Source organism: Cololabis saira, chromosome 12 (genome assembly GCF_033807715.1).
Source record: "Cololabis saira isolate AMF1-May2022 chromosome 12, fColSai1.1, whole genome shotgun sequence".
NCBI classification, from domain to species: Eukaryota; Metazoa; Chordata; class Actinopteri; order Beloniformes; family Belonidae; genus Cololabis; species Cololabis saira.
This window is the reverse complement of record NC_084598.1, coordinates 2,742,717-2,754,249: the sequence shown is the minus strand read 5'-3', so window position 1 is coordinate 2,754,249 and position 11,533 is coordinate 2,742,717. Positions and strand designations below refer to the sequence as shown.

The window sequence follows — 11,533 nt, the reverse complement described above, 5'->3', positions numbered from 1 at the left end:
TCAAGTCAGTGCACATCTTTCAAAATAGTTGCAAGAGCTCCTATATTGTTACCAAGATTTGTAGCTTTTGAGCTGTAAGCCATAATCAGCAATATTAAAATAATAAAAGGCTTGCAATATTTCAGTTGATTTGTAATGAATCCAGAATGTATGACATTTTTGTTTTTTTAATTGCATTACAGAAAGTAAAGAACTTACACTGCTTCCTTTTTTTTTTTTTTTTTTTTTTCTTTCTACTGTCCCGTTCCAATGTAAACCACGTTTTCCCTTCTTTGGTAAGGTGTGCAATGTACTCTAAGTATTGACAGTGAACAGTTTGATCAATTAACCTAATTATTTTGATTTTTAAAAACAGTCAAAAACTGGCTCAATATTTTTTCCCCAAAGTGCAGAAGTAGGCTTATATAGATTTTTTTTTAAACAAAAGTCCATCCAAGTGTAAAGGTAAAAGTCCAAACCTGCCAAAGTTTTTATATTTCATTTTTTTCTATCAATGTCGATTTTGGGCAACGTTGATTCCCATGGGATGGAACCGTTCCCCGACTTGGTTTTGCATCTCTCAGTGAGTTAGTGCATGTGCCGATCAAGGCCTGTACCCCCAGAGAGCAGGATTTGTGTACGGTGCATAGGGGCAGTTGTTATGACAGAAACACGAATGGATCATCATCACGGCTCGCTGGAACAGTCTGCCTGTGGAGCAGCGGAAAGACACTTGAGCGGTGGACGTTTGGCGTGGCGTGCAGCAGTGGGAGTCAGCGCACTGGCCGCAGTAGCGGAGCCGGTAGGCCCGGATGCTGAAGCAGCTGTGGTGAACCAGCCGGATGGGCCCAGGTGACGTGTAGCTGGCTTTACATTCCCCTCGCTGGCCCCACTGGAACACATGAACAAACAACACATACAGGTTTTAGTTTTGTTTAGTTTATGGGTCCTTTTCAATTCCCAGTACAAGTGCAATTCGTCAGTGCCATACAAAAAAAAACATATATAATTTTTGGTGTATACACACAAATATATATATATATATATATATATATATATACATATATATATACATATACCTGTATACATATGTATACACACACACACACACACACACACACACACACACACACACACACACACATGTCCATAGGTACATGCCTATGTGTATTATCCCTTTGTTTTATATTTATTAATCATTTTGTATTTATAGGGGATTTTGAAATGTAATAACGTGCTACATATTTTCATTTCTGTATTTAAGCTGTTCCACAGATTAACTCCTGTCACTGAGATCATTGTTGTTTAACGTTGGTTCTTGTTTTCCTGAACATAAATGTTCCCCTGACTACATATTTCTAACTCTGCTTTGGAAGAGCTGCTGAATACTGTCAGGAAGGGTTTTATTGTTGATTTTGAACATAAATTGTGCTGTTTTAAGGTCCACTAGATCTCTGAATTTAAGCACATTTGAATGTATCACAGGTAAGCAAGAAAATATCAGCAAGCAATTTCATAACTGAGGTTAAAGATGTCAGAATATTGAGTTACAAATATAGCAGGATGAGTGTCAGCTGGTTCCTAATAAAAAGCTGCAGCTTAGCCAATCACCACCTGGGGGCATACTATCAAAAGGGCCCATATTGCTCTCGACTTTCCCTCCCGCTTTGGTTTGGGGACCTCGCGCTTTGGTTGTCTCTCTTCACTGTTTCTTGTATTACCGGCCCAGTTAATGGTAGAGCGGCTTAATGCTGGTCCCTTTTTTGGCCTGCAAGTCATTTGCTTGCTTTAGCGGGCTGCTCCATGTGAGTACCGGACATATATTCCCTTCAGGTGAGGAATGCCGCTGATCGCTTTGTACGGCAGAGTAGAGCAAATCCTGCATGCTCCAATTTGTTTTTATTGTTACGACTCGTGATTTAATTGAAGTTTATAATATATTATTTATATGCTGCTATAGGCCTATGCTGCAGGGGGGGGCACCGACATGATCCACTGGGCGGTCCCTCTCACCCTTCCTCTCTTCTCCTTTTCCATTTTTATTTATTATAATTATCTCATAGCTATCGTTTTTGTCCATCGTACCTGTAGTTTCTTGTGCTGGCCCCCATTTTTTGTCTTTTGTGCATGTTTGCAGGCTGGAGCTTCAGGAGCTGCGTGCTGGCCTGTGACCAACCCCCCCCCCCCCCCCGCCTGGAACAGATTAGATGTTTTGCGATGGCCTCCAGTACAACCGTGTAAGGCCTTGGTGTTGTTATCAACAAGGATTTGTCGTTTATATTAATCAGGTTTGTAAAATATCATTTTTCCATTTCCGTAATATCACAAAGATTAGGAAAATCCTCGTGCAGAGTGATGAAGAAAAACTAGTTCATGCGTTTGTATCTTCTAGACTAGATTACTGTAATGTGTTGTTAGCAGGATGTCCAAGTAATTTGCTGAAGAGGCTCCAGCTGATCCAGAATGCAGCAGCGTGAGAGACCAGGGGCCTGTACTACGAAGCGGGATTTGGGGTTAGCGAGGTAACTTCAGGTTTAACCCTGGGTTTTCAGGACTACGACGGTGGTTCACTTCTTACCGGGGTACATCGCCATGGTAACTTATGCTGAACAGCTAACCTGCTCCGGAGCAGGTTATGTTCGAGATACAGATCGCCGGGTGTAAAAGCACCGCCCACTGACCAATCAGCTCTCTTGGAAAATGGCATGCCCTTTCGAAGAGAATCCAGTGGAGCTCGGTGCGCGGATCGTGAGAGGATCCCTCCGAAGAGAACGGGACCCTCCTGTCTTCTTCTTGTCATTTTTTTTTCTGTTTGCTGCAAGTAATGTCAATGCTATTTCATTGTGCTTTTGTATACTGATATCATCCTAAAACAGAGAGTGATAGAAACACTAAAGCCTTGTACTTGTTGTACTTCTAAGATATGAAAGTGAGCCTACTTACCGCTTTGACTTATGTTTTTATATTTATTTTTTATTTGCTCCCATGTGCGTTTCACTCCGCTGGGGTTGCAGCTGAAGGAATGAGGCTACAATTGTCATACACGCCATACGAATACATCTAAGCAACACATGCATTTAACAGAATAAACAACTGTAATTATAGTCAGATCTACTTATGCCCTAATGATGGGGCAGTGATGTTTATATCCCTATGAACTTACACATTTATACAGTCAGCGATCTTTTGCCAGCTGTCTTTCCTGCATTTTGCAGCAACAACTGTGTTGCTTTTTGCCTGTATTATATGCCTATACTCATCATATTTCCGTAAAATTATTGTTTGCTCTTCGCTACTGAAATAAGCGGCTCTGACAGCGGACTTCTCCATGCTTGCGATTGGTCATGCGCTGAAAACACCGCCCCTTTTATGTGCACGCGCTCATATCCAGATTGGAGAAACCTGGGTTGATATACCGAGTTGATAACCACCGTCGTGTGACCGCTTAGCGTGATTGCAATTGTCCGGGTTAGTGAATCTGGATAAGGAAAAGATATCCTGGGTATGTTGAACTTGCTTCGTAGTACAGGCCCCACGTCTCTCCAGTGTTAGCATCTCTCAATTGGCTACCCGTAAAATTCAGAATCCAATTCAAAATTGTATTACTTGCGTATAAAACCCAAAACAGCTTAGCTCTGTGATATTTGCAAGTGATAGTACCTTATGAACAGAGCTCTCTGTTCTCAGAGTGCAGGTTTACTCGTAGTTCCTAGAGTATCCAAATGTAGATTTTTTTTGATTGATTGAAGTTTTTATTTACGTGTCATGCACATAAAGTGCCCAGCCCGAGTGGGCTTACAAGACACCAAAAAAAGAAAAAGGAACATAAAGCAAATGAAAGCCAGACAACAGACCGTGTACCAATTAAACATATAAACAATCCGGACGCTTTATCCAGTAGCTAGAGAGATTTGGAGGACGGGTCTTCTGCTATCAGGCACCATTACTATGGAACCAACTTCCAATCTGGGTTAAGGAGGCTGACACCACCTCCACCTTTAAAACTAAACTTAAAACATTTCTGTTTAGTAAAGCCTATAGTTAGTGTTTAGTAAACCTCTAGTTAGTGTTTAGTAAACTTCTAGTTAGTGTTTAGTAAACCTCTAGTTAGTGTTAGTAAACCTCTAGTTAGTGTTAGTAAACCTCTAGTTAGTGTTAGTAAACCTCTAGTTAGTGTTAGTAAACCTCTAGTTAGTGTTTAGTAAACCTCTAGTTAGTGTTAGTAAACCTCTAGTTAAACCTCTAGTTAGTGTTTAGTAAACCTCTAGTTAGTGTTAGTAAACCTCTAGTTAGTGTTAGTAAACATTTAGTTAGTGTTTAGTAAACATTTAGTTAGTGTTAGTAAACCTCTAGTTAGTGTTAGTAAACCTCTAGTTAGTGTTTAGTAAACCTCTAGTTAGTGCTACTAAACCTCTAGTTAGTGTTTAGTAAACCTTTAGTTAGTGTTAGTAAACCTCTAGTTAGTGTTAGTAAACCTCTAGTTAGTGTTAGTAAACCTCTAGTTAGTGTTTAGTAAACCTCTAGTTAGTGTTAGTAAACCTCTAGTTAGTGTTTAGTTAACCTTTAGTTAGTGTTAGTAAACCTCTAGTTAGTCTTAGTAAACCTCTAGTTAGTGTTAGTAAACCTCTAGTTAGTGTTAGTAAACCTCTAGTTAGTGTTAGTAAACATTTAGTTAGTGTTTAGTAAACCTTTAGTTAGTGTTAGTAAAACTCTAGTTAGTGTTAGTAAACCTTTAGTTAGTGTTAGTAAACCTCTAGTTAGTGTTAGTAAACCTCTAGTTAGTGTTAGTAAAACTCTAGTTAGTGTTAGTAAACCTTTAGTTAGTGTTAGTAAACCTCTAGTTAGTGTTAGTAAACCTCTAGTTAGTGTTAGTAAACCTCTAGTTAGTGTTTAGTAAACCTCTAGTTAGTGTTAGTAAACCTCTAGTTAGTGTTTAGTTAACCTTTAGTTAGTGTTAGTAAACCTCTAGTTAGTGTTTAGTAAACCTCTAGTTAGTGTTAGTAAACCTCTAGTTAGTGTTTAGTAAACCTCTAGTTAGTCTTAGTAAACCTCTAGTTAGTGTTAGTAAACCTCTAGTTAGTGTTAGTAAACCTCTAGTTAGTGTCTAGTAAACCTCTAGTTAGTGTTAGTAAACCTCTAGTTAGTGTTAGTAAACCTTTAGTTAGTGTTAGTAAACCTCTAGTTAGTGTAAACTTTAGTATGTTAGGGCCAGTAGTGCAGGACCAGACTAGAGAAGCTGGTCTGAAACACTCCTTTTCTTCTCTTTCCTTTCTTCAGCACAATCCAAAGTTACTAATTACTAGTTACTAGTTACTAAAAAGTATATGGATGTAGTTTACATGCAGTAGTAGGCATAGGAACAAAGTGTTGGAGCTCACCATAGGTTTCCTTGGGCCAGAGTGAAAAGCATGGCACGGTCGCACTTTGCAAAGTCGAGTTTCCATCTGCAGTTTGCATGCAGGGTTGTGGTTGGAGACGCGTGTGGAGACCCCAGACCCGCAGCTCTGGGAGCAGGCACTCCACTGGGTGCTCTGCTGGACACAGGGCGGGCGGGGGGGGATCACTCTCTTTAAAGGGTTATTGCTCGACAGAGCAGGCCACAACCTGTCTGGTCTCATGGCTGGAAGAAAATAAGACCAAAACCAAGTAGAGTTAGAGCAATTTTAAAATTGTATCCATGATTCATATTGCATTAAGCTGACATGCTAAGATTCAAACCATTTTGTGGTTATTTTATCTTTGATAGGGCTTGTAGGCAAGGCAAATGTATTTCTACCGTAAAGCACAATTCAACAACAAGGTGATCCAAAGTGCTTTACAAAGACATTTAAACATAAATAAAAAGCACGATTTAAAATTTAAACAAAAAAGAAAGAAGAAAAATTGATAAAATCAGTAGTTAGAAAATGATTAAGTTTGAAACTTCAGATTTAGAGCTTTATTCAACTGCAGCTGAGAACAGGTGAGTCTTCAACCCGGATCTAAATAAACCGAGTGTTTCAGCTGATCTGAGGCTTCTGGGAGTTTGTTCCAGACATGTGGAACATAGAAGCTGAATGCAGCTTCTCCATGTCTGGTTCTGACTCTGGAAACTCTAAAAAACAAGATCCAGATGAACTGAGGGGTCTGGAAGGTTCATACTGGGTCAGGAGGTCGTGATGTGTTCTGGTCCTGGACCATCAGAGCTTTTTAGACCTGCATCAGAACTTTAAAGTCTGTCCTCTAAAGGACCCGCAGTGTAAAGACCTCAGAGCTGGACTCATGTGGAACACTTTGTTGGTCTTGGGGAGTGAGGACTGGACCAGCAGAGTTCTGAATGTAATGTCATTGCTCTTGTGTGCCTTCATTTCCTCCATCAGTGTGGGAAATGGAAGCATTCATCTTTCTAGAGGTTTTAATGCAATGCAATGTATTTGTATCTAGTGTCTTAACATTGCCATCATACAGGAAAGAACCAACAACAGGTGGACAGCAGGATAACATTTTAATGTCCTTATGCAGCCATGTGTGTGTGTGTGTGTGTGTGTGTGTGTGTGTGTGTGTGTGTGTGTGTGCGTGCGTGCGTGCGTGCGTGCGTGCGTGCGTGCGTGCGTGCGTGCGTGCGTGCGTGCGTGCGTGCGTGCGTGTGTGTGTGTGGTTGCTATTGTCTAAATTAAAACACGGAAAAGGTGACCTGGAGAAAAATATGTTTCAATTAAACCATCTGGCTTCTGGCCAGACACTAGTAGAAACCTCCAATCCTGTGCTTTTGAAATCCTCTGCACTAATTTCTATGGACTCACCCCCCTCTATAATTTTCTGTTCTAAATGTCTCGTTTAATTGTACATTGTTCACAAATATTTCCACCATTACCAAAAAAAAATGAAGCCGACATTTAGAAGTGAAAACAAGCGGCTGATCTTCAACAGTGAGATCATAGGTTTTGTACTCAAGAACAAAATGTTCCTTGGCTGTTCCCATAATGCAGTTTGACTCAGACAATATTTGGATATCCAGATGTTTTCAGTTTGCTTCATTTCCCTAACACCAGTCTCATGAACATAAATGCTCAGACACTCCCCTTTTAACAGAGAAGGCAAAGGTAATGGAGTTATATATTTGTCCCTCAGCTGTGGTTGTTGTTATGACTCTAGGAAACATGGAGACAGAGTCAAGAAAAAATATATATTTTGACTGGCAATGTGGCTTATATTTGGACTCTGGGAGTTTTCCTTTGGCTAGACACACCCCAGTTTATTGCCAAACGGTCCAGTAAAAACTTCCAGACATGACTGCCAGTGACAGAGCTCATAAAAGTGGTTAAATGGTTATTTTATGTATAAACTACACGATCAACACAGAGAAAAAACTATAGCTGGGAAATTCAGTCTCACAGCATATGGAGATACATTTGTTATTGGCACAAAGACACTGCAAAATATGATGTATATTCCAAACCCTGATGTCAGGAGAAAGGACATAAAGGAATTCTTAAACACTTTAGGAAGTACATATGTGACTCCTGGCTGTAGTTTAGTGAAAGATGAAGCTACAGCCCGAGACACTTTATCTTAGTCTAGCATAAAGGTTAGAAATGAGTGAGTGGAAACACAATTCTTTCCTTGTGTAACAGTAAGAAAATCCTCCTGCTAGGACCTCTTAAGCTCATCAATTAACACAGTTCCTTCAATAAAGCTTTAACAAAGTACCAGGCTTCGTTCTGGGCACAGCCAGTGTCAAAGTTTCTACCTCAATACTTTCCACTAACGGCTGTAAATCATCTGGTGAGATCGGATCAGTCTTTTAATATAGCTGAACACTTGTGCTGTCCTCGGGTCAAGGAAGGAGGGAGAGAAGAAGGGAGGAAAGAAGGAAGGAAGGAAGGAAGGAAGGAAGGAAGGAAGGAAGGAAGGAAGGAAGGAAGGAAGGAAGGAAGGAAGGAAGGAAGGAAGGAAGGAAGGAAGGAAGGAAGGAAGGAAGGAAGGAAGGGACAAAAGATGGAAGGAAGGAAGGAAGGAAGGGACAAAAGATGGAAGGAAGGAAGGAAGGAAGGAAGGAAGGAAGGAAGGAAGGAAGGAAGGAAGGAAGGAAGGAAGGAAGGAAGGAAGGAAGGAAGGAAGGAAGGAAGGACGGACGGAAGGAAGGAAGGAAGGAAGGAAGGGAGAAAATAAGAAAGGGAGGAAATAAGGAAGGAAGGAAGGAAGGAAGGAAGGAAGGAAGGAAGGAAGGAAGGAAGGAAGGAAGGAAGGAAACAAGGAAAGAAGGAAGGAAGGGAGAAAAGAGGAAGGGAAGAAGGAAGGAAGGGAAGAAGGAAGGAAGGGAAAAAGAAGGAAAAAAGGAAGGAAGGAAGGAAAGAAGGAAAGGAATGAAGGAAGGAATGAAGGAATGAAGGAAGGAAGGAAGGAAGGAAGGAAGGAAGGAAAGGAATGAAGGAAGGAAGGAAGGAAGGAAGGAAGGAAGGAAGGAAGGAAGGAAGGAAGGAAGGAAGGAAGGAAGGAAGGAAGGAAGGAAAGGAATGAAGGAAGGAAGGAAGGAAGGAAGGAAGGAAGGAAGGAAGGAAGGAAGGAAGGAAGGAAGGAAGGAAGGAAGGAAGGAAGGAAGGAAGGAAGGAAGGAAGGAAGGAAGGAAGGAAGAAAAGAGGAAGGGAGAAGGAAGGAGAGAGCAGGAGGAAAGAAGGAACAGGAGAATTAGGTCATTTTGACCCAAAGACAGTACAAGGGTTAAGAAAGCAAATAAATATATTTCTATAATGTTAAATTATTGTTTTGGCATTTTACGAGCATGGCCTTTTAAACTGTTGCTCCTTGAAGAAAATCTGCTCTAAAACACACATTTCTCCTCTTTTCTGGATGATGTTTGAAGGTGACCTTATCTGTATCTTACCTGTAATGGCATCCTTAATGACCGTGTTGTCCAGATTCTCACACACCCATTCCCTGCAGCACTTCCCTGGCAGACGGACGTGCTGTGGGTTGGGACAGTCCGGTGTGGGACGGCGGACGTCCAGGGGACACGCTGGCACACAGACCAGCCCTCCGCCTCTGCAGTGGCAGTACGTGTCACAGGAGGGCTGGAAGGACTGGCCCTCCTGGTAGCTGACGCCATTCACTTCACAGCCCAGGTCCTCCTGACCTGGAGGAGCCACGGCACAGAGAAACTGTTACCTCTGCAACCTGTCATGCCTGTCAAACTGTAGTTGTTAGAGGACTATCAACAGCAGCTCTGGAAATCTGGAAATAGAAGTTGATTTCTTGGAGATGGCTGACAGGTCCTCCCTACGGTGGCCGACGAGGGCCAAACGCACTGCAACGGCCTAATGCGTCTCAGTTAAGGAAAACGGCTTCAAGTACAGAAACGATTCAAATTCACAAACTCAAAACGAGGTACAAAAAGAGGAACGTGGTGTAAATGAAAAAACCTGCTGCAAAAAACAAAGACAAATGCAGCATCATCAAACACTGCAAATAGAGAAACGATGCAAAGCACAAAACGATATAAAACAAGAAACCATCTTCAAAAGAAAAACGCTTCATAACCGGTCACTACAACAGGAAGTGCTCCAAACCTGCAGGGGGCGCTCTCTCTCGGCGTAACAGCTCAATGGACAGACACACGGGATGTAGAGAGAGACCGAACAGCTGACTGTAACGTTAAAATATAATAAAGAAACGTCCCATAATGTACAGCGTTGTACAGTGATATAAACCGTATATAAATATAGTCAGATAAAACTTTTTGTTTTATATTGTTTTGTGCTTTGCATCGTTTCTCTATTTGCAGCGTTTGATGATGCTGCATCTGTCTTTGTTTTTTTCATTTGCACCACGTTCCTCTTTTTGTTCCTCGTTTTGAGTTTGTGAATTTGAATCGTTTCTGTACTTGAAGCCGTTTTCCTTAACTGAGACGCATTAGGCCGTTGCAGTGCGTTTGGCCCTTGTCGGCCACCGTACCTCCCACCGTACTGCAATTACTCTCATGCAAACTGACTGTGACTCTATGCATTATCCACTCTGTGTTACCCAGACAAACCATTGGCACTGACTCACCAACACACTCCCCCGGACCCCCGGGGAAGCTGGCGCTGTAGTCGCACTGCAGTCCCTTCTGGCCGTCACACGGCAGCATCTCCGTACAGGGCTGGCCGTGCTGACGGGCACACACCTTGCAGCAGCGGCAGCCGTCCGGCACCAGCGGGACCCCTGGGGGGCACGCAGGGGCAGCACCGGGGCAGAGACAGGGCCGCTCACACAGCTGACACAAGACCTGCACCACCACACGGGAAGGGATTATTTAGATCACGGCACAAAATAGCTAATATCTTCCTGTATGGAATAAATGGCAACATATCAATTTTAATGTCTTAATGTCAGACATTTTTACATTCAGATATCTTTGTTATTATTATCGCAAATATTTGACTTGTTATTTATATAATTTTGCTTATTACTACATCTTTTACATGAAGCAGAAATGGAAACTTTACTGGGGTTCTCAGAGGAGAACTCAGTCTCCACAAAAGTCAAGCCAAACCACTGCTTCCAATTACAAGTGTGTGATGGAGCCAATATGGCCAAGTCCAGTCCAGCCTGATCACAGCCAAAGAATCTCTAAAATGTTGTGTTTTTTTGTTTTGCTTTGTTTTGTGTGTGTGTGTGTGTGTGTGTGTGTGTGTGTGTGTGTGTGTGTGTGTGTGTGTGTGTGTGAGTGTGTGTGTGTGTGTGTGTGTGAGTGAGTGTGTGTGTGTGTGGGGGGGGGGGGGGGGGGGGGGGGGGGGGTAAATGCATTCCAATTTTCCCTTTACATCCATGCAGGATAGAGCAATAACAGATATTTAATCTTAAACAACCCAAAACCACAAATCAACATGATCAAAAAACTATTTTTGCTTCTCAAACTGAAGTAACAAAGTAACAGCAGTCATCCAAAATGCTGACTATTTATGACATTTTCAACAGAAAGAAGCATTCCCCTCACATCACATCATATTTGGACTTTAGATCTGACAAAAACAAGTAAATCTTGATCTCTCTTTCTGTGATTTTTGGCATTGATTAAAAGCTTTAGAGTTGGAAAGAAATCTCAGTATGTTTTTCCTCCTCCAACCAGGACTATTTGTCTAATAAAATGGAGGAAAATCCCAGGAAACAACTTTTGTCATTTCTTTCAAAGACACATTTGATCTAAATTGACACCAAAGTGTGTTAGATAAGCAGGTCTTACCTGTGCAGCCAGACACAGCAGAGCACCCAGGGCGATCACACAGTCACTCTGCAGTCTCTCCATTGAAGCCGGTGATGGAGCTCGGTCCGCCTGTAACCTGTTTGATGGTACGCTGTGACCAGTGCAGCTGTTTGCTAACTACTCATTCTTGTGTCTGCTGACATTTATAAAGTCTGGACTCTGATGTCACAGGCTGACTACTGTGTAAACAGCCACTGGACCGGCATCAGAAATGCTTCACATTCCTCCTCCCTGCTGCCCATTTCCACTTCCAAACATACACACACACCTCTACCCCCTCTTTTTCCTCTCTTGCCTTTTTTTTCCAATCTGTGGCACTCTGAGTTTGCACAG

The 11,533-nt window shown here is 42.0% G+C and overlaps 1 protein-coding gene across 1 annotated transcript; it reads right to left on the bottom strand.

The window, feature by feature from the left end:
• Nucleotides 1-214: 214 nt before the first annotated feature.
• On the bottom strand, nucleotides 215-11,278 carry ccn5 (cellular communication network factor 5). Its single transcript, XM_061734680.1, has 5 exons — nucleotides 11,180-11,278; nucleotides 10,006-10,222; nucleotides 8,843-9,091; nucleotides 5,358-5,599; nucleotides 215-871 (listed from the first exon to the last, which is right to left on the bottom strand). Exons 1-5 carry the CDS (start codon nucleotides 11,240-11,242, stop codon nucleotides 584-586), a joined length of 1,059 nt encoding a protein of 352 aa, XP_061590664.1. The 5' UTR covers nucleotides 11,243-11,278; the 3' UTR covers nucleotides 215-583.
• Nucleotides 11,279-11,533: the final 255 nt, after the last annotated feature.